This window comes from Triturus cristatus, chromosome 6, assembly GCF_964204655.1.
Source record: "Triturus cristatus chromosome 6, aTriCri1.1, whole genome shotgun sequence".
Classification (NCBI taxonomy): domain Eukaryota; kingdom Metazoa; phylum Chordata; class Amphibia; order Caudata; family Salamandridae; genus Triturus; species Triturus cristatus.
In genome coordinates this window covers 1,349,106,867-1,349,132,830 of record NC_140589.1, presented here as the reverse complement: position 1 = coordinate 1,349,132,830, position 25,964 = coordinate 1,349,106,867, and the positions used below count along the sequence as shown (strand labels likewise).

The 25,964-nt window shown below is 50.5% G+C and overlaps 1 protein-coding gene across 1 annotated transcript in view; it reads right to left on the bottom strand.

The window, feature by feature from the left end:
* USP34 (ubiquitin specific peptidase 34) overlaps positions 1 to 25,964 on the bottom strand; it is a 2,509,780-nt gene that overhangs the window by 421,220 nt on the left and 2,062,596 nt on the right. The window contains exon 69 of the mRNA XM_085612349.1: positions 11,321 to 11,399. Coding sequence (XP_085468475.1) covers positions 11,321 to 11,399 — 79 coding nt within the window. The remainder of the gene's footprint in view (positions 1 to 11,320; positions 11,400 to 25,964) is intronic.

Genomic DNA, 25,964 nt, shown 5'->3' with positions numbered 1-25,964 from the left:
ACCCTTATGGTGATTGGTTGTAAAGTCAACCTTATAGACCAGCTATCCTAGTGGTAGCATGGACAAGAGCAGTCTTAGGCTAAACTCTGAATGGCATGTGAAGCCAGCTGTGATACCATATATAATCCCTTGAATACCAAATGAAAGGACACCACAACAGATATATATATATATATAAAATAAAGTGTATTTATTCTAGTCAAACCCTCAGCACTCTTTATGAGATTAGAGGTAAGTACAACACAGTCTTATTCAAGCATACATTAAGTCACACAGGTAAGTAATACAGTTAGGCCCTAGGGGCCATGCAAACCATATACTAAGTAAGTGGTATAAGGACCACTGTCACGGAAATAGGATAGGCCTAGGCCTAGGGAATCGCTGGGGCTACACTATACTACCAAGGATTAGGAAGTGGGAGGCCCACGGGATTCAGGTGCAGAGTGGAAACACTCACGCGTAATGCGTATAATCGATAGAAATAGTAGTTGTTAGCAATTAACAGTTTAAGGACACTTCTGAAGCAGCTAGAGAGTCGAGACTCGGAAACTAGACCCTAGGATAGTCACTACCCTTGTGAGCACCGAAGTACCCAAGTTACCTAGCCCACGGACTGCGGGTGCATAGGTGTGAACTTGCGTCGGGTTTCGTCGTGGACTTCTATGGATGCCTGAAGGAAAGTTGCTGACAGGCAGTCAGTGAAGAGTGTCCGGTGGATCCCAAGGCTGGGATCAAGAAGAGAGGATACCTGCAAGCAGAAGGGACAGAGTCAAGGTCACTAGCCAGTGACCACGTGGAACCAGGAAGGAACCAGGCGATGTCGTGAAGATTGCAGGTGAAGGGTGAAGCTTGTCGCTGCAGCCACCGGTACCAGGAGACGTCGAGGACGACCAGGACCAGGAGGCGAGCTGTCCCACGAAGGCTCTTGCTGTCGGCGGCGTCGAAGTCGAACTAGGACTCACCAAGCCTTGGCAAGCGGAACCCACGAAGAACGTCGGACTTGCTTCTGGTGCAGACCAGGAAGGTCTGGGGTGCTTCTCTTTTGCAAAGAAGCGGGAGCCAGTCTGGAGGAGCCAAACCAGCAGTTGAAGATTTCAAGGTGTGTCGTCACAAAGGCCGCTAGCCAACGGGCAAGCAACCGGACAGACGCGGCAAGCAGGAAAATGCAGAAGGGCCCCACGCAGGACTCGTGGAGTGTGGGGGGCTGATCTTCGGTGCAGATGGTGCTTGGGGTTTGGGCTTCTCAATCCCCGGTGCACAACTTCGAGGGTACCTCAGAAGCTGCGCTGGAAGATACTCGCCACTTTTCCCAGGTAGCCGGTCCCACGTCTCTCGTCGCCTCCACGGATCTCAGCTCGGCTGTGGATGTGGATCAGGGTCGGAGAAGTCTGGAAGTCAAGGCTCTGGTCGGGCTCTGCAGTCGGTCCCTCGTAGAACTTCAGCAAAGCAAAGGGTAGTCTCTTGATGGTGCCTGTTTGCACAGGGTAGCCACTCCTTGGCCACAAGGGAGATTCTTCAGTCTTCTTCTTGCGTTGAATGTCGAAGGTCCAGAGTTTCTGTTCAAGTTGCAGGTTCAGGATAATCTAATCTCCTGGGGCCCAGCTACCACTCTTATACTAATCTGGGGGGCTGGGATACCTGCTAGGTCACGCCTTATGGGTGGGACCTGGGAGGGGGGTGGTTACACCCCCTTCCCTTTGTCCAGTTTCGCGCCAGGACTGGGGCTGGAGTGCCCCAGCACCGGTTTGAACTGGACTATGCACGGGACACCTTGTGTGCCCCAGGCATGTCTCATTCTTTTCATCCCTCCCTGCCCCAATACACTAAGGCCTGTCTGGGGTGGTGCTCGCACCTCCCAAGGCAGGAAACCTATTGTCCAAGCCTCCCTTGCCGGGATCGCTCCCAGCAGCAGGAGGTCAGACTTGTGTCGTGGCAGCAGCATCCATTTTGTGATGCTGGGGCTCTGGTTAACTTTAACCGGGTAAGTAGGTTATAACATGTCTTCTCCCTCTAGAAGGGAGGGATAATATCCTCATCCCCAGAAATGGGATGGGGGTATTATTCCAAAGTGTTAGACACCTTACACGACATGTTTTGATAAAGCCAAACCATAGTTACCATAACCGTTTAAGATTATAAGGCACTTTAAGAGTATATGGTAGGCTATATCATAGAACAGCTATAAGGACATGGTTCCGAAAGCTGCAGACAGGCTCAGCTCATGCTAGAGCACCATCTCACATGTTACCAAGCACTCTGCCTCCAGGATTGTTAAGGCCTGCCATAGGAGTGGCTGATAGGTACACATGTGTCTATATGTAAGATAGGTATAGGAATACTACACCTAAGCAAGGAGTGATTACACAACCTTGCCCCAGCTGAGTGATCAGCCAGTTGTGTCATAATGGAAGGCCAGGCCAGGGGTGGCATAATACATGCTGCAGCCCCTGGTAGGCCTAGGGTACACCTATGCCCTGGGTACCTAAGGTACACTGTACAGGGGCCAATAAGGTGATCCTATCCAAATGGGTTATGCACCTAAAGTACATAGTATCAATTTAGAGAGAGAACAGCAGGGCTGTAGGTCTGATTAGCAGGCCCACAGCCACATCTAAGTCGAAAACCAGTAAAGCAAAAGCAAAAAGTGGGGGTGAACATAGAAAGCAGACCCTACTCTCCTACAACATCTTCTCCCCAACTTAAAGTTTTTCGGATCTATTTGTTGTGTATGAATACCTCCGGGTAGGAGACATACTAAAGTAGTTTAGTGACTGGTGTTGTAATAAATAGTACCTATTTTTCTAACACTGGTGTGGTTCTTTTCTGATCAACTCTCAATGACTGATTTGTGAGGTAAATCCATCTCTTTACACCCTCCTGAATAAGCCTTAGTTGCTTTCCACAGCTACTCCTTGAGAGCTTTGGTTATCAGGGACCTCTTACACTATCACTAAGGGCTGGCTGGACTCTGTGCAGGGTATAGCATCAATAGTTGTACACCATATACTGAGCCAGGACTCTTACACGGACAGAGGGCAGCTGAGAGGCCGAAGGACTTGGCCGTAGCCCGGGATTCCTTAAAACACTCCAGCCCCGTGTTTGCCTTGTCTCTGAAGACACAGGTGCCATCAAAGGGTATGTGTATGAGAGAGGCCTGGATATCTCCTTAATATCCAGATGTTCTCCGTCAGGCGTGGCGTCTAACAGCCACCGTTGTGGAAATTGCTTTGCCCAGTGAGTCAGTCATGTCTAAACCACATCAAATGGAGAACTTTGCTGAGTTTCTGCCATGTGATATTGCCTGGGAAAGGACAGCCTAGGCCTCCTCCGAGACCTGCGGCATCACTTGTGCAACCGTTTCCCACAGAGAGTGAGAATAAAGGCCCAATAAGCATGTGGTGTTCACCAACCGCAATGTAAGACTGGCGGAAGAAAAAAAAGTCTTTCCCCAACGGTCAAGCCTCTTGAATTCCGTGTCAGGAGGAGCGGCAGGGAACTCACCTTGGGAAGTGGAGACTTGGACCACCATGCTCTCTTAGGTTTCGTGGGTAGTGAGTAAGTTTGGGTCGCCCAGTGCAGGGCGCTGGCAGCAGGCGATTGTCCTGCTCACATGGGCCCCTGTGCTAGGCTGGACCAGGTTCCCAGTAGGATGTCCGTGAGGGCTTAGTTGAATGGGAATAAAGGTTTCAAAGAGGAAGCTCCCGGCTGTAGCACCTCTGTCAAGATGTTAGTCTTGACCGACACTGTTAGTAACTGAAGGTCAGCGACCTCAGCTGCGCACCACCATTGCATAAGATGCACCCTCCTCCGTAGCCATGATAGGAGGAGAAGGCAAGCCAGTATCTGGGGACGTATCCAGTCCACTGGCTTCACCCAATTACTCATAACAGTCCATGTCTTGGTCGTACTGCTGGTATTCTAAATGGTCCCAGTGACTCTTCCCATTCTTCCCAAACCTAGCCTATCCAAATAAGGCTCAGGGAACGACATAGGACCAAATAGTAGCTCCATGCCGTCAGGGATCAGAATAGGGCTGGCGCTGGCACCGCTGAAAGGATCAGCGTCAGGACCGGGAATGGATCGGGTAGGTTGCAGTGGCACGACCGGCGCAGGTCCGGTTCCATGTCCAGGGGGGTGGGGGGATGGGGTGGGGGGCAGATCGCAGTCGGGCCGGAGCCGCTGGCGCAGAACCTGAAGGAGCCCCCTCTGACTCCGTGGAGCCCAAATGCATGCTGGAGGGGACAAGCCACTCAATAATAAGGTACATGGCCTCATACATTTTTTTAACAGAGTGGGGGTCCTTCAGGCTTCAAGAAAAGCAGGGAGGCACAGAATCAACCCATGCGCAGGTTCAGGAGAACAAGGCTTTGAACGCCAATGTTCCTCCGTCACGTTTGCCGATGGATAGAGAGAAGTTGAAGCATGCTTTGACTTTGAGTACTACTTTTACGTCTTACCTGAGTGTCCCAAGGATCGTGAATGGGACGAAGAAGACTTGGGACTCCTGGAGCAGTTCCGGGATTTTCCTCTCAACCGGGACTGAGACCTCAGAGAAGTCAGTTATGGTGTCGACTGCCGAGCCGCAAGCAGCTTTAGGAACAAGGCTGCCTTGAAGCCTTTGAAGCCATGGCCTGGCAGTCCGAACAAGACTTGGAGTCGTAGTCGCGTTCCAGACACCACAGGCAAACCAAATGCGGATCCGTCACCAACATGGCGCAGTGACGGGCACTGCACAGTTTGAACCCTGAAGTCTTGCTAGAGGACATGACTTCCCACACATCAACAAGAGGGTCGACAAAAAGTAAACAAATCCTGTCAAAATGTGAAAGAGGATCGCTCTCTTCCTGGATCAGCGCTTAACTGGCGCGAAAAGAAAATAACTGATGTCAGCGCGCCGAGGTGGCATCTATATAGGTGATGCGTCATCACTTCTGTTGCGGGCGACACCACGAGGAGCTGACCGATGCCACCTACCGGCACACAGGAGTAATGCTTGAAGAAAAATCTTCAGGATGCAGTCTGACATCTGGGAAACTCACGGGTAAGGAATCTGCAGCTAGCTGTTGTGGGAAAGTGGGTTTCTGTTGCAGTAACCCCCCACTTTTTGCCAGACTACTGATGCACTTTTACTTGGTGTGCCCTGGATCCCTGCCAATCAGGTTTCCAGAGCCTGTGTTCTTTCCCCAAAACAAACCCAATTGGCATCTCTGGCAACAGGTCAGCCCCTGGTAACTGGTACCACAGGTACCCAGGGCACTGTGACCAGAGAAGACCTCTAAGGGCTGCAGCACTTATTGTGCCACTCTTAGAGGTCTTGTACCACTACACTCACACACTGCCTTTGCAGGCTACGTGTGTTGGTGCAGAACAAAGTGAAAAATCGACATGGCACATACCTGTGTGCCATGCCTACAAAGCACTGCCCTGGCCTAGGTCAGCCACCCCTCCAGCTGGGTGCACTATGCCAGTGGTGAGGGCACGAGGGCATGAGCCCTGTGCCCCTACATTGCCCAAGTCCATTCTTGGGCATTGTAAGTGCAGTGTTGCCATTAAGAGTATATGGTGCTGGGAGTTTGTCATTACGAACTCCACAGCACCATAATGGCTACACTAAAAACTGGGAAGTTTTGTATCAAACTTCTCAGCACATTAAACCCACACTGATGCCAGTGTGGGATTTAATGTAAAACGCACCACAGAGGGGCTCTTAGAGATGCCCCCTGAAAAAAGGCCAACTACCAGTGACCTGACTGAGTGGCTGCTTAGGCTGCCACCAACAAACATGTTTCTGGACCCCTGGGTCAAGAGTTGCTACTCTTGGGTGCCTGAAACAATGCACATCCTGGGACGAGGTGCCAAGCCTCCTACCCCAGGATGGGGAGGGTTCACGAAGGGGAAGCTTCAAAGCATGCCGCCTTTGTGAGCTTCCCCAGACCATTTGCTGCTTTCAACAACTGGTCCCCACTGGTTCTACCCCCCACTTTGGGCGGGAGAACCGGTGGGAAAAACAAGTGAGGGAAAGAGGTGTGCCCACCTCTGGCAACTCCACCGCTCAGGTGGGGGATGCGAGGTGAAGCCAAACCTCGAGTCCCCGCCATCTTGAGGCTGGGGGACCCAGCCAACCAGGGACAGGCTCCTGCCCCCGTCCCACTGAAGAGTGGCAGAATAGGGGGTGTACCCACCCCAGGGAAGGGACCTATTGGTTCCTGCCCTTTACCTACCTGTAATGCCCCTAAATTGTTTCCTCAGATCCAGAAACAACAAGAAAGAAGATAAGAAGAAGGACCGAAGAGCCGTGCAGAGCTAACAAGAGAACGACACCCACTGACTTGGCCCAAGCCCTACAGGCCTGTCTACCCTCGAACCTGCTCCTGCGAAATCCCAGTGTGTCCTGCAGCCAGCAACCTCAAAAGCCCTGTAGGACCTACCTGTCTTCACTTCCAAGACTGAATGTCCCGTGAACACCAGACTTGTTCGAACTGCAGCTTCTGGCTCCGGCCCGACACCAAGAATCCAGCCCACTCTGCACCCGCCGAACTTGGCCCGAGCTCGAGTGGAAAATTACCACGAGGAGGTCACCCTGACGATCCCGACCTGAGATCCAGTGACTCCTGACCTGCCTCAAGCCTCCAGACGACGCCTGCAGCCTCAATCCAAAGGATCCCCTCTACTGCGACCAGCCAGTCGTCGAAATACGGAAAGACAAACCCCTGATCTGCGCAGATGAGCTGCGACCACCGCCATCACTTTCGTGAACACCCGAGGGGCGCAGGTAAGACCAAAGGGGAGCATGGTAAACTGAAAGTGCTCGTGACCTACCGTGACCCGTAGGTAACGCCGGTGGGCCGGCAGGACGGAGATGTGAAAATAAGCATCCTGCAAGTCCAATGCTACCATCCAGTCTTGCAGGTCGAGGGCAGACAAGACCTGAGCAAGCGTCAACATCTTGAACTTCTCCTGAAGGAAGCGGTTGTCCCTGAGGTCCAAGATAGGACGCAGGCCCTTGTCCTTCTTGGGAACCAGAAAGTAGTGGAAGTAACAACCACGACCTACTACTGGGACAGGAATGCGCTTGATGGCTCCCTTGGCCAAGAGAGCCGTAACTTCCTGCTGGAGAAGGGTCAGATGATCTTTTGACATGCGGTGGTATCGATGTGGCATGGCTGGAGGGGCAGTATTGAAGGGGAGGGAGTAGCCCCTTCGGACTAAATGCAAAACCCACTGTCTGACGTGATGGTGCGCCAGTGGGGGAGGTGATGGCGAATCCTGCCGCCCACTGGCGTTTGATGGGCCTGAAAGGTCGGACTAGGAGGGTTTGGAGACTGCTGCAGAGTGGGGGTTGGTGGACTGACCCACCCGCTGGCCCCCGGAACCACGACGGTTGTTTCGACATCCCTGGCCGCGCAAAGGTTGGGTAACTTGCTGCGGCCTGTGGTCCCAGGTAGTACGTAGAGGGGCACCCCTTCCGTAGTCATAAAAGGAGTGAAAAGCAGACTGCGCCGGGTGGGTGGAGAGGCCCAAGGACTTTGCTGTAGCCAGTGAGTCCTTGAGGTGCTCTAGGGCGTTGTCTGCTTAGTCACCAAAAAGGCAACGGCCATCAAAGGGCATGTCCATCAAGGTGTTCTGGACATCCCCTGAAAAGCCAGTGGACCTCATCCAGGCGTAACTACGAAGCGCTACCGACGTTGAAATGGTCCTGCCCAGAGAGACGGCGGTGTCCAGCCCACAACGTATTGTAAACATAGCTGCATCCCTCCCGGCGGCAACAGCCTGGGAGAGCACTGCCCAGGCCTCCTCTGGACACTGAGGCAGCACTTGTGCCACCGTATCCCACACTGAGTGCGAAGAACTGCCCAAGAGACATGCGGTGTTTACAGACTGTAGTCCTAAGCTGGCGGAAGAGAACATTTTGTTGCCAAGGTGGTCCAGCTTCTAGGGTTCCCTGGAGCGGTAGGGAAAGCGCTCTTGAAGGTAGAAGCTTGAACTACCAAGCTTTCAGGGGTGGGATGTTGGGAGAGGAAAGTGGGGTCGCACGGAGCCAGGCGGTGGTGTTGGCAATCATCCTGTCCACGGGAGCCCCCGTGTTGGGTCTGGACCAGGTGCCTAAACGGACGTCTGTGAGGGCCTCATTAAACGGCAGCAAGGGCTCCGAAGAGCTCGCAGTCGGTTGAAGCACCTCTGCCGGGAGGTTAGTCCTGACCGCCACCATAGGAAGCTCGAGGTTGAGAGCCTCGGCCACCCTACGCAACACCACTGCGTATGACGCTCCCTCCTCCGTAGCCACGGTAGGAGGAGACAACATGCCAAGGTCACTGGAGGTGTCTAGACCACTGGCATCCCCCAGTTCCTCTCTCCAGTCCTGCTCAGTGTCCACCTGGTCAGTCGGGGTCACCTGACCCCTCTCAGTCCTCCTCATCATCCTCTGGGTGCCATTGTTGTTGAAAAGGGACCCCAGGAGTGAACAGGGTCATAAAAACCTCACCCGGTGCCAGACCGGAGTCGACCCTTCAGGCTCCGCCCACAGAGCCGCGGGAGGGCACCACCCACGTGCCTCGTCAGATCGGCCGACCGACATGGAGAAGTCGAAGAACGACAATACTTCTTCGACTTCTACTTATTCTTCGACTTACCCGACCGGGACCTCAAACGGCAGGGAGCCGACTACCGGCGGTCAAGCAGCTTTCGAGACCACTCCTGCAAAACCTTCGGCGCCATCGAGCCGCAGTCGGAGCACACTTGGGGTCGTGGTCGCGCTCCAGGCAAAAGAGGCACAGGCAGTGCGGATCCATCACCAAGATCAGTCGGTTACAGGAACCGCAGGCCTTGAAACCGGGCATCCCTAGTGCACCTGTTCGGAGTCGGAGACTCGAAACAATAAGTCGACAAAAGTAGAGAAAAAGTTAGTCAAATATTGGCTGAGTTACCGCTCTTCCCGGATCTGCGCTGGGTGGCGCAGAAAAGGAAAGAACTGACGTCAGCCCGCGAAGGCGGCTTCTAAGTAGCTGCCGCAACGTCATCCCAGCGACCAGGACGCCGACGGCGGATGCGGAGCCGACCGACGCCACCTTCCAACGTGCAGAGGAACTGCTGACGAAAAAACTTTCCAGATCCAGTCTGATGCCTGGGGGTAGTTCTAAGGTAAGGAATCTATAACTAACGTGTTTCTTTCAGATATACATTTTTGAAGCTTGCCAACTGATGAGAAAAAGTAGGCACTTGATCCAGATCCATGTACAAAGCTGCTGAAAAAAAAGAATAGACATTAGCATGCTTTGGTGGTGCCTAGATGTGGTTCCAGCTGTCACTTCCATGGCGGAGTGGAGTCAATGTAGAGTGCGCAAGACCCCCTACTAATGTGCAGGTGCTAAGATGAAAAATCTTATGGATCCAGTCTGGCACCTTGGGATGCTCTAAAGGTGATGAATCTGGAGTTAAAAAGTATCCATTAAAAAGTCATGGTTCTAGTGAACTTCTCATCTTGAACTCTGTGAAGAGAGTGTGCTTGGCTTGAGAGGCAAACCCATCTTCAAAACCTATGCATCCCTTATGCATAGCCACGGCATAATGGGTGAGTTCCTCTAAAACCAGTCTTCCCAAAAAGGAAGAGGCATCAAACCAGCTTACATTTCAGAGGACAATCAAGAGGCCCCATGGGTGCCCTCCTAGTAGAAAACTGTCTACCTTGCTGTTCTGATTGTAATCTGTAGGAAGGTATCTTGCGGTAGGGCCAAGTCCACCCAAGTCAGACTAAAAAAAAAGCCAAGATAATCTCGGAAAGGCATTGATTCTGGTCACATTCTTAAATGAGGATATTCATTCCATTCATAACTAGTTTACTGCTCCATTCTTGGCATTAGAAAGTATGGGAGATGCTATTAGTGATGGTGGCAGACCTAATCTAGGACGCAACACCACTGACACTAAACACAATGCTGCATGACAAAAAAGTGGAAGACAATGGTGTGGAGCAAGGTGATAAGACCTGAGGCAGATGTTCTAAATGGAGACGGGAAGAAAACCGGGGATGAAGCCTTCAGTCTTCATAGAGAGCACAACTGTCCTGAAGAACAGGTTGTAAAGTAACTGCTCCAGACTGATTATCTGTGATGTGAGGCTTTCTGAAGAAACCAAACATGCCCTCTTGGAAAGTCTTATCTACATAAAAGAGGGGGAAAGGGGGGGAAATGTACTTGCAGGGAGCTGTCTCTCCAAAAGGTGGGACAGTTTTTGAAGGAAAAGTTAAATTGTAGGAATCCTGCTTGGCAGGGAAGATGATGAGCAACATTGGTGCTTTTTATAGCGCTAGTGCAGTTTCCTATGGGGTGATCTTAAAGAATGGCTTATTCGAGAAGAACAACATTTTGATTGGAAGTTAACTTTTTATGAGAGGCAATGAACAACTTAGTCTCCCTCCCTTGAGTCACCTCAGGGTGTAGGAGGTGGCAAAAGACTGGACTTGCTTAAAACATATATACCAGAGATGTGAAAATGATTATCTATGTAAGACAACTGTCTGCAATATAGCCTTATCACCCGCTGCCGAGGGCTATGCCAGTTGTTAAAGGACCAGCATTCAGGCCTATAACGAGGGAGAGGGCCTTTAACAAGCAGTATAGCCAGAAGCAGAAGGACTGTAAGGCTATTAGAACATTACACCAACTATGGGTAAAATGTTCTAAATTAAAAATGGTGAAGCAAAAAGACAAACCTTGGAATGTTGGAGCTCCAGGTTTATACCAGCCATAATAAGCTGGGAGCTACTCCGTTGTCTTCAATGGAGCGCTCAACATTCTAATGTTCAGATAAGGCTTAAATCTAAGAGGCTTTGGTAGAAAGAGGTCATCAAAATAAAGTGAAAAATTCCCAGAATCACAAAGCAAGAACTAAATCTAAGCATTTGTTTGGTCGGAAAGGGTACGAACGGAAGTCATGGGTGCTGGCTGAGGTCTTTGGAAACCTGATTTGTAATTTCCAGTGATATAGTCACTTGGCTCTGTAACTCACACTGTAGCAGCACATTTGGCAATGTATACGGGAAATTGATAAAATACTACTGATTCAGCCATGAGGGACGGGAAACGTTGAAGATGGGGAATCTGTAATAAGAGGTATATATCAGAAAGCTTAATTTGTTAGAAACCTATCCTACATTTGGAACATTCTATCAAAATATCAATGTGCTAAAGTCAAATTCGATGATACTCGCAGACCTTCATAAAAATAAATGTGGAGAAAGTCATACAATACCTATCAGGTCTTATGGCAAACAGCACTGGCATATTTAAAGCCTATTCTGGTGTATTGTAGAGAACATAGTTACCTCAGTCATCAAGATTAACCCTCTATTAAACACGACGAGAAGTCGATCTTCATCGGATTCCAATAATATTCTGAAGGCACTGTGAAACGGACAAACCAGAAAATAACTTTCACACACAACCTGGTATAAGGGCCTGATTCACAAAGTGCTTAACACACCAAAACTAAAAATAAGTGAGCAAAGAACAAGTTACTTACCTTGAGTAATACAGTTTTGTGTATCTTTTTCATTCCAAGCTCAAAGACGTACAACAAATGATCTGAGCAGTGTGACTAATCCAAACTTAGGGTCTTTTTACACGGCAAAGAGGCCTCTCCACAAAACACGAAGATGGGAGGGCAGTTAGGATCTGTAGTTCGATACAGTATCCACCAAGAAAGTGTTATCTAAGGTAAGCAACTTGTTCTTCTGTAGGACATTTCTAACTGCAGATTCTTCACCTTTCGAAGAGGTCAAACAGCAATACATCCGAAAGATGGAGGGTCTGGGTGAGTGATCTGAGAACAGAAATTCTGGACCCTTAGCAAGCATAACATTCTAATCCTAATTCACATAGCCTAGATTTGTAGAACTGGTATAATTTGAAATGTTTAGGTTGTACTAACAACTGTAGGCATTTCAGCAGCATGGCAAAAGACTTGAGTTCGTAGGTTTAGGGCAAGGGAAGAAAATGAAAATGGTCATATGTTAACAAGCCTGCAACACTAGGTGAGCATCCACAAACCTTGACATTTCTGAAGCATTCACAACATCTTGAAAGTAATTTTCCAACCAGAAATGCATTCAAACTTTCTCGTGGAGGGTGTAAGAGTGCTTCCAAGGTAAGGATTTAGTAGAAATACCCTACTTTAAAAAAAATAGATTACAAGGGAAGAGTTCTCTCTACATGGTAAAATACAAGTAAAGGGTACATTAGTAAAAATCACATTTACCCATGCACAATTTTCTACTATATGGAAAAAAAATAATGTGTCACACTGCAATACTCAAAATCACTGCATGGACACAGTCATTGATTTCCTTCAGTACTCTTGGTATCTTTTTTGAAACTCTGAAATGGTAGAAATATCCTCCCAACAGAGTAATCCTAAGGGAAAAAACATTTACCTTTTATACAGTGAGCTTTGAGAATCAGATGAAAAATGAAATACATTCAGCTACTACGGTCATTTACATTATGATGCATACATGTAACAAAACTATTCAAGAAAACTTGTGGCGAGCATGAAGTCCCACATTTCAGGAGACTCCTGTCATAGCTAGAGATGAAGAATGAACATCTATATTTCGAGAAATTATGAATGAAAACAAACAAATACTAGAACTATAAAAACCTTAAAACGGAGAAATGTGTGAGCCGGTGAGTGCTACTAATCCTAAAGGTTGGGTGGGAAAACGTATCAGGATAAAAACAGATTAAACATCTCCAATAAAAATGGGCGCCTAAGATGTTGGAGTATGACTCACTGGGCAAATGACAAATCATGTACAGCTAGAAGAAGTTGCTTATCTTCAGTACCCATTTTTCTCTTAGATATTTACCCACCTGCAGATTCCTTCCCCATTGAATAATCCATGTGCCAGACTGGATCTGGAAAACATCCAAGCTCAAAGATGCCAGTAGAGGGTGATGCACAAGTTACTTACTTGTGTAACGATATATCTGTAAGAGACATTAGTTAGTGATAGATTCCTTACCTTAGAATATCCCCAGGCGCCAGACTGGATCTGGAAAGTTTTCGTCAGCAGCACCCCTGCGCGTCGGTAGGCGTTGTCGTACGGCTCCGCGTACGTCGCTGGCGTCGTAGCCACTGACATGATGTCATCGGAGCTACTTACACGCGCGCCGACTTCAGTTCTGTACACAACTTTTCCACGCCAGGAGCGCAGAGCCATGCCAGAGACCGACTACTGGTGCAATAGAACTAGGGCCTTGAAAGGGATTACCAGAACTGGGAGGATGGGTGGGGCAGTAAGGAATCTATCACTAACTAATGTCTCTTACAGATATATCATTACACAAGTAAGTAACATCTGAAAGAGACACGTTAGTGATAGATTCCTTACCTTAGAATACATACCCAAACAATACCAACCCCGGTGGTGGGTCTGCGAAGTGAGATTACACCAGAAAGTCACAGAGAACTGAACGGCCAAAGAAGCAGTCTCTCCAGACCTGACTGTCAAGGTGATAGTGCTTAGTGAAAGTATGCAACGAGGCCCAAGTGGCCGCCTGACAGATGTCTTGCAGGGGGACACCCCGCGTCCCAATGCTGTAGTAGCTGCTGTCGCCCTGGTATAATGGGCGCGCAGCCCAACCGGAGGTTCCTTTTTAGCCAGAGAGTAATAGGCTTTAATGCACAACACAACCCATTGGGAGATAGTGCGCTTGTGCACAGTCCGGCCTTTCTTGGCGCCCACGTAGCCAACAAAGAGCTGGTCATCCACCCAGAACTGTTGTGTGCGGTTGAGATAGAACGAAAGCGCATGTTTTGGGTCCAAACGATGGAGCCTCTCCTCTTCTCTTGAAGGGTGCAGAGGTGGAAAGAAAGTTGCCAGAGTGACAGTTTGCCTAAGATGAAAGGCAGAGACTACTTTTGGTAGAAAGGAGGGACGCGGGGACGCGGTCGAAGCTCAACCTTGTCTGGGTGAATCGCCAGGAAAGGAGGTTTGCAGGAAAGAGACTGGAGTTCACTCACACGCCGAGCGAAGGTGATGGCTACCAGGAAGACAGATTTCAAAGTTAATAACCGCAAAGGACAGTTATGAAGAGGCTCAAAGGGAGCGCAGATCAAGTATTTGAGAACCAGGTTCAAGTCCCATTGAGGCATCACAAAAGGAATAGGAGGGAAAAGGTGAGTAATGCCTTTGAGAAATCTATTGACAACTGGGGACTTGAAAAGAGAGGGCTGATCAGGCAGCCTAAGAAAGGCTGAAAGACCAGAAAGATAGCCCTTGATAGTGCCCAGAGCAAAGCCCTGCTGGGCCAAAGAAAGAAAGAACAAGAGAAGGTCAGAAAGAGGGGCAGCAAGAGGATCAACAGATTTCGCTGTGCACCATGCCACAAATGTTTTCCACCGACAGGCGTATACCGTTTTAGTTGAGGGACGCCTGGCTGCCAGAATCACATTACAGACTTCGGAAGGAAAGTCAAATGGTATCAGCTGTCACCACTCAATCTCTACGCAACAAGGTGGAGGTTGGACAGGTTCGGGTGGAGGACCATCCCCTGTAGCTGTGACAGGAGATCCTCCCGAAGAGGCAGTCGGATTGGGGGATCCACGCTCATACTGAGTAGCTCGGGATACCAAACTCTTCGAGCCCAGTCTGGTGCCACAAGAATGACTTGAGCCCGGTCGCGCCTGATCTTCTTCAGCACTCTGGGCAGAAGTGGTATAGGCGGAAAGGCAAACAACAGACCGCAACTTCACTTGCGACGAAAAGCATCGCCTAGCGAGTGCCGCCTTGGAAACTCCAACGCGCAGAACTGCTGACATTGCGCGTTCTCTTCGGTGGCGAATAGATCTAACCAATGTGAAGACGCCACTCGTGATCCAATATGCACCTGCGGCTGAGTTTGTCCGCCCTGGCGTTCAGAGAGCCCGCCAGGTGTTGAACCACCAGGGTGATGCCCTGATGTTCCAGCCATGTCCAGAGGCGCAGAGCCTCCTGACAAATGGTCCACAAACCCACCCCGCCCTGTTTGTTGCAATACCACATGGCGGTGGTGTTGTCCGTGAATACCTGCACTACACTTCCCCGAACAGAGGGAAGGAATGCCTTCTGTGCAAGCCGGATCGCCCGCAGCTCTAATAGGTTGATATGGAGCCGGGACTCCGCCGGAGACCAAAGGCCTCTGATCTCCACCTCTCCCAAGTGACCCCCCCATCCCTGGAGGGACGCATCCGTCGCTACTGTGTGCTCCGGTTGGGGAAGAGAGAGGGATCTGCCACTGACCCAATCGTGGTCCGTGAGCCACCACTGCAACTGTCTTGCAGTGCCCTCCGAGATCAAAACATGGTCGGACAGGTTGCCCCGATGCTGGGCCCACTGAAACTTCATGTCCCACTGCAGAGCCCGCATCCGCCACCTGGCGTAATGTACCAGCAGGATGCAGGAGGCCATCAGACCCAGAAGCCGCAGCACCAACCTGACCGAAACCCGGGATAGAGGCCGAAAGATCGGAATCAGAGCCTGAATATCACGAACCCACTGTTGCGGAGGATAGACCCAGAACTGCGCCGAGGTCCAGAACCGCTCCGATGAAGAGGAGCTTCTGAGAGGGACTCAGATGCGACTTCGGCACATGGATGGAGAACCCCAGCAAATGCAGGAGGTCGGCCGTAGTCTGGAGGTGGGAGACGACTGCCTGGGGCGAGCCCGCCTTCAACAATCAGTCGTCGAGATAGGGGAAGACTGGAACCCCTTGTGAGAAGTTGGCCTGATGTATGATGTCACTAGTTCTAGTGTACACCTTATATCAGTCCAAATACCCTTATGGTGATTGGTTGTAAAGTCAACCTTATAGACCAGCTATCCTAGTGGTAGCATGGACAAGAGCAGTCTTAGGCTAAACTCTGTATGGCATGTGAAGCCAGCTGTTATACCATTTGCAATCCCTTGAATACCAAATGAAAGGACACCACAACAGATATATTATAAAAATAGAATGTATTTATTCTAGTCAAAATACCCTCAGCACTCTTTATGAGATTCGAGGTAAGTACAACACAGTCTTATTTAAGCATACATAAGTCACACAGGTAAGTAATACAGTTAGGCCCTAGGGGCCACACAAACCATATACTAAGTAAGTGGTATAAGAACCACTGTCACGAACACAGGTTTGGCCTAGGCCATCGCTGGGGCTACATTATACTACCAATTGCTAGGAAGTGGGAGGCCCACGGGATTCAGGTGCAAAGTGGAAACACTCACGCGTAATGCGTAAAAGTCGATAGAAATAGTAATGTTTAGAATTTAAGAGTTTTAGGACACTTCGGAAGGAACTAGGAGTTAGAGACTTGGAAACTAGACACTAGGATAGTCAATACCCTTGTGAGCACCGGAGTACTCAAGTTACCTAGCCCACGGGCTGCGGGTGCATAGGTGTGAACTTGCGTCAGGTTTCGTCGTTGACTCCTATGGATGCCTGAAGAAAAGATGCTGACAGGCAGTCAGTGAAGAGTGTCCGGTGAATTTCAAGGATGGAATCAAGAAGAAGGATACCTGCAAGCAGAGGGGACAGAGTCTAGGTCACCAGCCAGGAGCCAGGAAGGAACCAGGAAGGAACCAGGCGATGTCATGAAGATGCAGGTGAAGCTTGTCGCAGCAGCCACGGGTACCAGGAGGCGTCGAGGACGACCAGAACCAGGAGCCGAGCTGCCCCATGAAGGCTCTTGCTGTTGGCGGCGTCGATGTCGATCTCGGACTCAACAAGCCTTGGCAAGCGCAACCCACGCAGGATAAAGGATTCGCTTTTGTTGCAGACCAGGAAGGCCTGAGGTGCTTCTCTTTCACAGAGAAGCAAGGGCCAGTCTGGAGGAGCCAAACCAGACGTGGAAAGTTTAGGGTTCGTCGCCACAGAGGTTACTAGCCAACGGGCAAGTAACCGGACAGACGCGTCAAGCAGGAAAATGCAGAAGGGCCTCACGCAGAACTCGTGGAGTGTGGAGGGCTGATCTTCGGTGCAGATGGTGCTCGGGGTTGGGGCTTCTCAATCCCCAGAGCACAACTTCGAGGATGCATCAGAAGCTGCGCTGGAAGCTAGTAGCCAATTTTCCCAGGTAGCCGGTCCCACGTCTCTCGTCGCCTCCACGGATCTCAGCTTCGCTGTGGATGTGGATCAGGGTCGGAGAAGTCTGGAAGTCGAGGCACTGGTCGGGCTCTGCAGTCGGTTCCTCGTAGAACTTAGGCAAAGCAAACGGCAGGTCGCTTGATGATGCCTGTTTGCACAGGGTGGCCACTCCTTGGCCACAAGGGAGATTCTTCAGTATTCTTCCGTAGTCGAATGTCGAAGGTCCAGAGTTTCTGTTCAAGTTGCAGGTTTTCAGGATAATCTAATCTCCTATGGACCCAGCTCCCACTCTTATACTAATCTGGGGGGCTGGTTTACCTGCTAGGTCCCTCCTATGGGTGGGACCAGGGAGGGGGGTGGTTACACCCCCTTCCCTTTGTCCAGTTTCGCGCCAGGACTGGGGCTGGAGTGCCCCAGCACCGGTTTGAACCGGACTATGCATGGGACACCTTGTGTGCCCCAGGCAGTGTCTCATTTCATTCATCCCTCCCTGCCCCAATACACTAAGTCCTGTCTAGGGTGGTGCTAGCACCTCCCAAGGCAGGAAACCTATTGTCCAAGCCTCCCTCGCTGGTAGGACTCCCAGCAGCAGGAGGTCAGACTTGTGTCTGTGGCAGCAGCATCCATTTTGTGATGCTGGGGCTCTGGTTAACTTTAACAGGGTAGTAGGATTTTAACATGTTTTCTCCCTCTAGAAGGGGGGAATACTATCCTCACCACCAGAAACGGTGTGGGGGTAGTATTCCACAGTGTTAGACACCTTACCCGACATGTTGCGATCAAGCCAAACCATAGTTACCATAACCGCGAGGATTATAAGGCACTTTAAGAGTATATGGTAGGCGATATCATAGAACAGCTATAAGGACATGGTTCCGAAAGCTGCAGACAGGCTCAGCTCATGCTAGAGCACCATCTCACATGTTACCAAGCACTCTGCCTTCAGGATTGTTAAGGCCTGCCATAGGAGTGACTGATAGGTTACCCATGTGTCTATATATAAGGTAGGCATAGGAATACTATGCCTAAGCAAGGGGTGATTACACGACCTTGCCCCAGCTGAGTGATCAGCCAGTTGTGTCATAATGGAAGGCCATATATTATCAAAGGGGGGACTGGTGGGCTTTTTTACAGGAGGTACAGCATACGTGCCCAGTTAGTCATATGAAGAGAAAGAGTATGCAGTTCCTCAGAGTAAGGGGAGAGTGAAAGTGTGGAGAGGAGACCGTGTGGAAGAGGGATTCCTCTAGTCGGAACTAGGGTCCTCACACACCCAGCAATCTAGGTGTCATGCTTCATCATATGGACCTGCTCCTCGTCGGGCCGGCGCTGCAATGCCCGACGGGCACCCTTAAAGGGGCTCTTTAGCGGAGATCTTCTGTTCCTGGCCGTATGGTGTAGTGTGTGTGAGAGGAGTCTAGTGGTGTAGATGTGAATGCGTGTGTGTGATTAAAACAAGTTGGATAGTCCAAAAATAGGATTTTATTAGGAGTGGCTATCCACTTGATTAAAACAAAACAAAGACAGAGTGGCAGCTGGCTGACGTTATGGTTCAGCTTAGCTATGCTCTTCTGTGATGGTCAACATGTTTCATGCCTGGTGGTCCTAGTGATCCGTGGCAATTCTTCAGGACCTAATGAACTGTCAACTATCTACACACTATGGAAAGTACAATTGTTACCTGCCACACGTATTATGGGAAACGATCTCGCCATATGTCTAAGGGGACCTAGGAAAGAAAAGATTTTTAGAAAGGTAACCCAAACATAGGCAGTGATTAGTAGTAAGTACTGTACAGATAGATATCACACAACAGTGCTCTCTCCCTAGACAATATGACACAAGGCTGTGTCAATTGTCACCAAGTGCAAATAAACTTAACTATAGAGTTCGTCGATATTCTACTCAATATGTGAATTAAAAACAAGCATCATAAAAATCAGAAGACTGGAAGTGCGGTATTCACTATGAGGAAGTAGTGTGAAGAACAAGTGTCTACATTACGGAGTTAACAGGGCACTCACCTATTGGGGTGTGTATCCCTGCTCCTGTCCGTGGCGCCACCGGGACACCAAGATTCTGGTGTCCTAATGAGAGACAAAATGTGGAATGGAAAACAGAACAAAACATAGAGGGCAACTGGCCCACCAGGCGGTGTCAGCACAAGTAAAACAATATCGCCCGTGTGCGATCCCGTCATGTGAGCAGAAGTAATGCGAGCCATGATACAGAAGGGGGGTTGAGTACCAAGGAAGCACCACGAAGGAAACTTATTTGGAGTCACACATGAGGCGCATGGATGGCAATCGCCAGCCGAGATAAGGTGTCAACCCGCCAGTGATGCGCAGCCATAGATCAGAGTAAAGGCACCGCCACGCAGTTGCCAGCAATCCGGGTGACGTCCGGGGTAGGACCGGTCCATCGCCGATGTATCCCGAAGACCCAGTATGGGGAGAATTATTACAGCATAGATACAGCGACGTGAGCCATCGGGAGCCCCGTGACCCCCCCGGAGAGTCAAGCATTGTGCGCTAAATGTCTGTCTGACAGACAGCTGTTGCAAAGCACTGACATCGTCGAGTGTTGAAACCTATAATGGAAAACTGAAACCACCGCGTCTCAGTCATCACTCGTAAGTCCAAAAGCGGGGTTCCGTCCACTCGTAACCGCCAACCCGTGAATCACGGGTATACATTCAAACCACTCTCATGACCCATCACAGGCAAACGGGAATACCGCAACACTGCAGTAACACTTACTTTAAGGTTGCTACCGGGATGGGCCGTAAACCTACCCTGGCGCCACTCGAACCGGGAGGAATCGTTCCGGTCTGGGTACCTTGTAAATATACAAGCTGGAGTCTTGGGGGCGGGCCGACTACCCGGATGTGTGCTATGCCAGAACGTAAGTCGTGAAGCTGAATCTATGAAAAGGGGATGTCGAAGGCGGCGGCCATCTTGGGATGTGGTTATTGAATGTATGATAACCAATTCCCAGTGGTTAGTGGAGTAAAAACCACGCTAAGGAGGAGGGAAGAAATCACAATCTTGGATGGTCAAGCGTGATATCTGAGCTAACATGTAGACACATCAGTCGCTGTCAAGGGGGCGGGCCGACTACCCGGAAGTGTGTGTCAGAACATGGTTCGTGAGGCTGTATCTATAAAATGAGTATGTTGTGGCGGCGGCCATCTTGGGATGTGGTCATTGAATTGTATAGTAAGCAATTCACTGAGATGAGTGGAAATATAACCACAAGAAAGGGAAGGAACGAGATCACAATCATGGTGGGTCAACCGTGATCAATATAAGCTACAAAAATATGTATTGTAAATGATGAATAGCAATCATATAGATAAGTGAACCTAAAAAGTGTCCACAAGATAACATAAGCCGGCCCGACGAGGAGCAGGTCCATATGATGAAGCATGACACCTAGCTTGCTGGGTGTGTGAGGACCCTAGTTCCGACTAGAGGAATCCCTCTTCCACACGGTCTCCTCTCCACACTTTCACTCTCCCCTTACTCTGAGGAACTGCATACTCTTTCTCTTTATAATGGAAGGCCAGCCAGGGGTGGCATAATACATGCTGCAGCCCCTGGTAGGCCTAGGGTACACTGTACAAGGACCTATAAGGTGATCCTTACCAATTGGGTTATGTACCTAAAGTACATAGTATGAATTTAGGGAGAGAACAGCTTGGCTGTGGGTCTGATTAGCAGGCCCACAGCCACATCCAAGTCGAAAACCAGTGAAGCAAAAGCAAAAAGTGGGGGTGAACATAGAAAGCAGACCCTACTCTCCTACATCGCCCGTCAGCAAGCGTCTGGGCGAGCCGTGTCCGGACCTCCACCGGACACTGGGGCAGCACGTCCTCCACCGCATCCCACAGAGAGTAACGGTCCAAGAGGCAAGCGGTGTTCAAAGACCGCAGCCCCAAACTCAGGGACGCGGACAGTTTCTTCCCGAACTGTTCCAACCTCTTGGATTCCCTGTCTGGGGGAGCGGACGGGAAGGAGGACTGGGAAGTAGAGGCCTGGATAACCAGACTCTCAGGGGTGGGGTGTTGGGACAGGAAACTGGGGTCGCCCCGGAGCAGGGCGGTGGCGCCGGGCTACGTTCCGATCCACAGGAGGGACTGTGGAGGGCTTGGACCAAGTGCCCTGTAGAACGTCGATGAGGGCCTCATTGAACTGCAGCAGAGGCTCTGTGGAGCTTGCTGTCGGTTGAAGCACCTCTGTGAGGACGTTAGTCCTCACGGCCACAGCAGGCAGTTCGAGCCCGAGGGCTTCGACCGCCTTAAGCAGCACCACTGAAAAAGCTGCACCTTCCTCCGATGCCACAGTCGGAGGAGAGATGAAGCCAGTATCCGGGGAGGTATCCAGACCACTGGCATCCCCCAGTGCGTCTGCCCAGTCCTGTGAAATTTGGCCCTGTGCGGCCAGAGGGTCCTCAAACCCCTCCCAGTCACCCCCGTCATCCGATTCCTGATAAACAGGAGGAATGATCGGAGCCGGGTGGTGGATAAAGCGGTCATCCATCGGCGCCGGAAGCGGCATCGAGCGGCGCCGCACCGGCGCCGGGCCCGGAACGGGGACAAACTGGGGAACGGCGTCGTCCGGAGACGGAGCCGCAGGGTGGAACCACCTGGACCCTCGGCCGAGTCGCGCGACCGGCGGGGGGAGTCCGAAGAGTGATGTCGTCTCTTGGACTGCTCCGACTTACCCGAAGAGCCCGACGAGCTATGATGGTGACTGTGGCTCCACAACCGGTCCTTGGACCTCCTCCTGGACCGGGACCTCGAGCGGCGCGGAGCCGAGTGGCGGAGCTCGAGAAGCTTGCGGGACCGCTCCCGCCTAGCCTTCGAGGTCAAGGCCTGACAGTCGAGGCACGACTCCGCGTCGTGGTCTGCCCCCAGGCAGTAGAGGCACCGGCGATGGCGATCCATCACCGACATCAGGCGATGACAGGCGTCACAGGCCTTAAACCCTGGCATCCTACCGGCACCAAACAGTCGAGTCGACCAAAAAGAGTCAAAAAAGTTAGTCAAAAATTGACTAGGGGTAAGCTCTTCCCGGATCGGCGCTTACTGGCGCGGAAAAAAGAAGAACTGACGTCAGCGCGCGAGGACGGCGTCTAAGTACTCCGACGATGTCATTCCGGCGCACGACGCCAATGACGGACGCGGAGCCGCAGACGACGCCTAGCAACGCGCAAGGGGTATTGCTACAAAAATCTTTCCGGATCCAGCCTGACGCCTGGGGATATTCTAAGGTGAGGAATCAAACTAACGTGTTTCTTTCAGATGGCTCGTTCGGAACTCCAGCATGTTGATGTGGAGTCAAAATTCCACCCACCAGAGACTCTGATGTCCAACTCTTTCAGATGTCTGCCTTATCCCAGGAGTGAAGCATCAGTCACTACTGTGAGATCTGGGTGGGGAAGGGAAAGGGGTCTGCCTTTGACCCGAGTGTGGTACGTCAGTCACCACTGCAGGTCTTGTGCAGCTCCCTCCGAGATCTGGGTCATGTCAGAGAGATTTAGGCCAGAAACTGCACTGTGACCAGAACAGTTCTGATGAAAGGGAATGTCTGAGAGGTAGTCAAGTGTGTCTTTGGCACGTTGATAGTTAATCCCAGCGAAAAAGAAGGAGGTTTGCTGTTGTCTGGAGGTGGGAGAGGACAGTCTGTGGTGAGCTTGCCTTCAACAGCCAGTCGTCAAGATAGGGGGAAGACTACCACCCCTGATCTGCGCAGATGAGCTGCGACCACCACCATCACCTTGGTGAATACCCGGGGGCGCTGGTAAGGCCAAAAGGGAGCACTGTGAACTAAAAGTGCTTGTGACCTAACATGAACCACAGGTAATGCCCAAGGGCAGGCAGGCGAGGAAACGAAAAATAGGCGTCCTGCAAGTTCAACGCTACAATCAAGTCTCCGGGGTCTAGGGCGACAGAACCTGAGCCAGAGAGGAGAATTTTGAACTTTTCCTTTTTGAGCAAGTAGTTGAGGGCTTGCAGATCTAGAATAGGATGAGGGCCCTTGTCCTTTATCAAGACCAGAAAGTAGCAGGAATAGCAATTGCAGCCTAATTCTGGCCCTGGAACCCTCTCTATGGCTCCCTTGACCAAGAGAGTCCTCTTGAAGCAGGGTCAGGTGGTCTTTCGTCATCCAGTCTTAAGTTGAAGGTGTTAGACCTGGCTTTTTCAGCGGGTTTATCCCTAAACCTTTTGCTTTTCTACCTTCTGTTTCTGACCTGTTTATGTTGGTTTTATGACTCTAAGCACTTTACCACTGCTGATAAGTGCTAAAGTGCATATGCTCTCTGTGTAAATTGTTGTTATGGATTGGTGATTCCATGATTGGCATATTTGACTTACTAGTCAGTCCCTAGTACAGTGCACTGTGTGTGCCCACGGCCTGTAAGTCAAATGCTGCTAGTGGGCCTGTAGCACTGATTGTGCCACCCACATAAGCAGCCTGTAAATGTAACTTAGGCCTGCCATTGCAGAGCCTGTGTGCCGTCTAGTACTGCCATGTTAACTTGGCAAGTGCACCCACTTGCCAGGCCCTAGGTACCCCTGTGGGCAGGGTGCAGTGTATGTGAAAGGTAGGACATGCCCTGTGCGTGTGGCATGTCCTGATTGGCAATATTTCCCTATTTCGTTTTTCACTATTGTATGGCTATCTGTTCCCATAGGATGGAATGGGAAGTTGCTTATAACCTCCTAGGAGCATAACTGCCCCTGGGAACCAGATAGGAAAATAACGTTTAGTATGCCTTAACTCAGAAGGTTAAAATGCATCTTTTAGTGAGGGTGATTTTTACATTCTGTGTTCGAAAATATCGCTTTTAGACAGTAGGTATTTTCTTGCTTAGCCATCCAGTGTGCCTCTGCTAGGATACACATTTACTGTCTGGCTTTGGAGTGACAGGGGCTGGGGATGTGCAGTGGCTCCAGAGAGTCTGGATGAGTCAGCGCTAGGCTGAATAGGCCTGGTCTGCATTTGGAGAGGTGGGAGGAGTAGCACCTGCACCTGAATAGGGCTGTGCCTGCATTCCTCAATGATGGTTCCGTCCCCCTGCGGCGTGTCTGGAGCCAGGGCTCCTATTGACAGTGGAGGTTGTTGTGCACTTGCAAAGTGTCCCCCAGAACTGGTTTGGAATGGGCTCAGAGCCCTGGTCCAGGAGAGAACAAAGATTTACTGCATAAAAAGAGACGCCCAGTCATTTAGATCACTTATGCGAATCAAGAGGAACCTTTGCCAAGGAGAAGAGCTGGAGAAACTGAGGAGGATTACTGCCCCTGTGCTGTTTGCTGTCTGGGGTTTGCCAGCAGTGGCTACTTTCTGCCAAGGAAAGGGAAAATGACTTTGCTGTTTGCTGTGTCCCTGCTTGAGGAAGATCTCCAAGGGCTTGAAGAGGAGCTTGCCTCCTGTTCTGAAGTCTCAGGGACACAAAGACTTTACCCCCCCGCTCCCTTGAACTTCCTTGCTGGGAGTTCTGACCTGCCAAGAGGTGCCTGTAGCTGTTCTGGGCATATGGAGGTTGTTCTGGCTGTTGGGAGCTGGAAAAGCAATGCAACAACAAGAAGCGTGACGTATACCCACCTGTTTTTAACGCATCACGGAAGAAACAGTCGTAGCGCCTGCCCGCGGCTCGAGAAATCGCTGCACACTGCATCGTGTGCACGATTCCGAAGTCAGAGATCATTGCACCGATTCTGAGGCAAGCCCTGCTGTACGGCTGCAAGAATTCACGCATCGTCCCGGATTATCGCATCGAGGCGCCAGGTCTGTGGCATTGTTGGGGGACGCAGTAAGAAACCGACGCACCTCCTCCCCACGCAGTAAGAAATCAACCCATCACCTCTGCTCCGGTAAGGAACCAACGCATCACCTCCCTTGCGCAGCAGTAAAGGACCAACGCATCACCTCCCCCGGAGCGAGGAAGGGATGCATCACCTTCCCTGAGTGTAAGGAACCGACGCATCACCTTCCCTGCAACCCTTTTTATTTGTGTGCATGACGCATCCAAGGTACTTTGTGTGAAAAGTGTCGCATCTGCAATTTGCTTTGAACTAAACTATTTCTACCATTTGAAAGTCATATTTTGATTTCTGTATTGTGAATGTTTGTTGTTTTGGTCTTGTTTGGTTTAGATAAAGACTTTTTATTTCTCTAAACTGGTGTGGTGTTCATTTGCAGTGTTTTCATTGTATTACTGTACGAGTGCACAAATGCTTTACACACTGCCTCTGAGATAAGTGTCTGTGAATGTTTGTTGTTTTGGTCTTGTTTGGTTTAGATAAAGACTTTTTATTTCTCTAAACTGGTGTGGTGTTCATTTGCAGTGTTTTCATTGTATTACTGTACGAGTGCACAAATGCTTTACACACTGCCTCTGAGATAAGTGTCTGCTTGTGCTAAGCTACCAAGGTGGTGAGCAGGGGTTATCTTAGAAGTGTATCTCCCTTACCCTGACTAGGGAGAAGGGTCCCCACTTGGACAAAGGTGCAAACGATTGCAAACTAGAGACCCCCATTTCTAGCAGGAGGATTGGATGGAGGGGTAGTTTCGAAGGGGCGGGAGTAGCCCCTTCAGACTATGGGAAGAACCCACCTGTCCGATGTGATGTTTTGCCAGTGGTGGATGTGATGGCTGATCCTGTCACCAACTGGCCGCCTGTGACCTTGAAGGGCCAGACAAGGAAGGTTTGGAGGCTGCAGGGTAAGGAGAGGACTGACTCGATCTTTGGCCCCCTGACCCACTGGGTCAAATGGAGCTGCGCCAAAGGATGCACAGAGGTTGATGAACTTGCGCAGTCTTGTGGGTGGAATATAGCTGG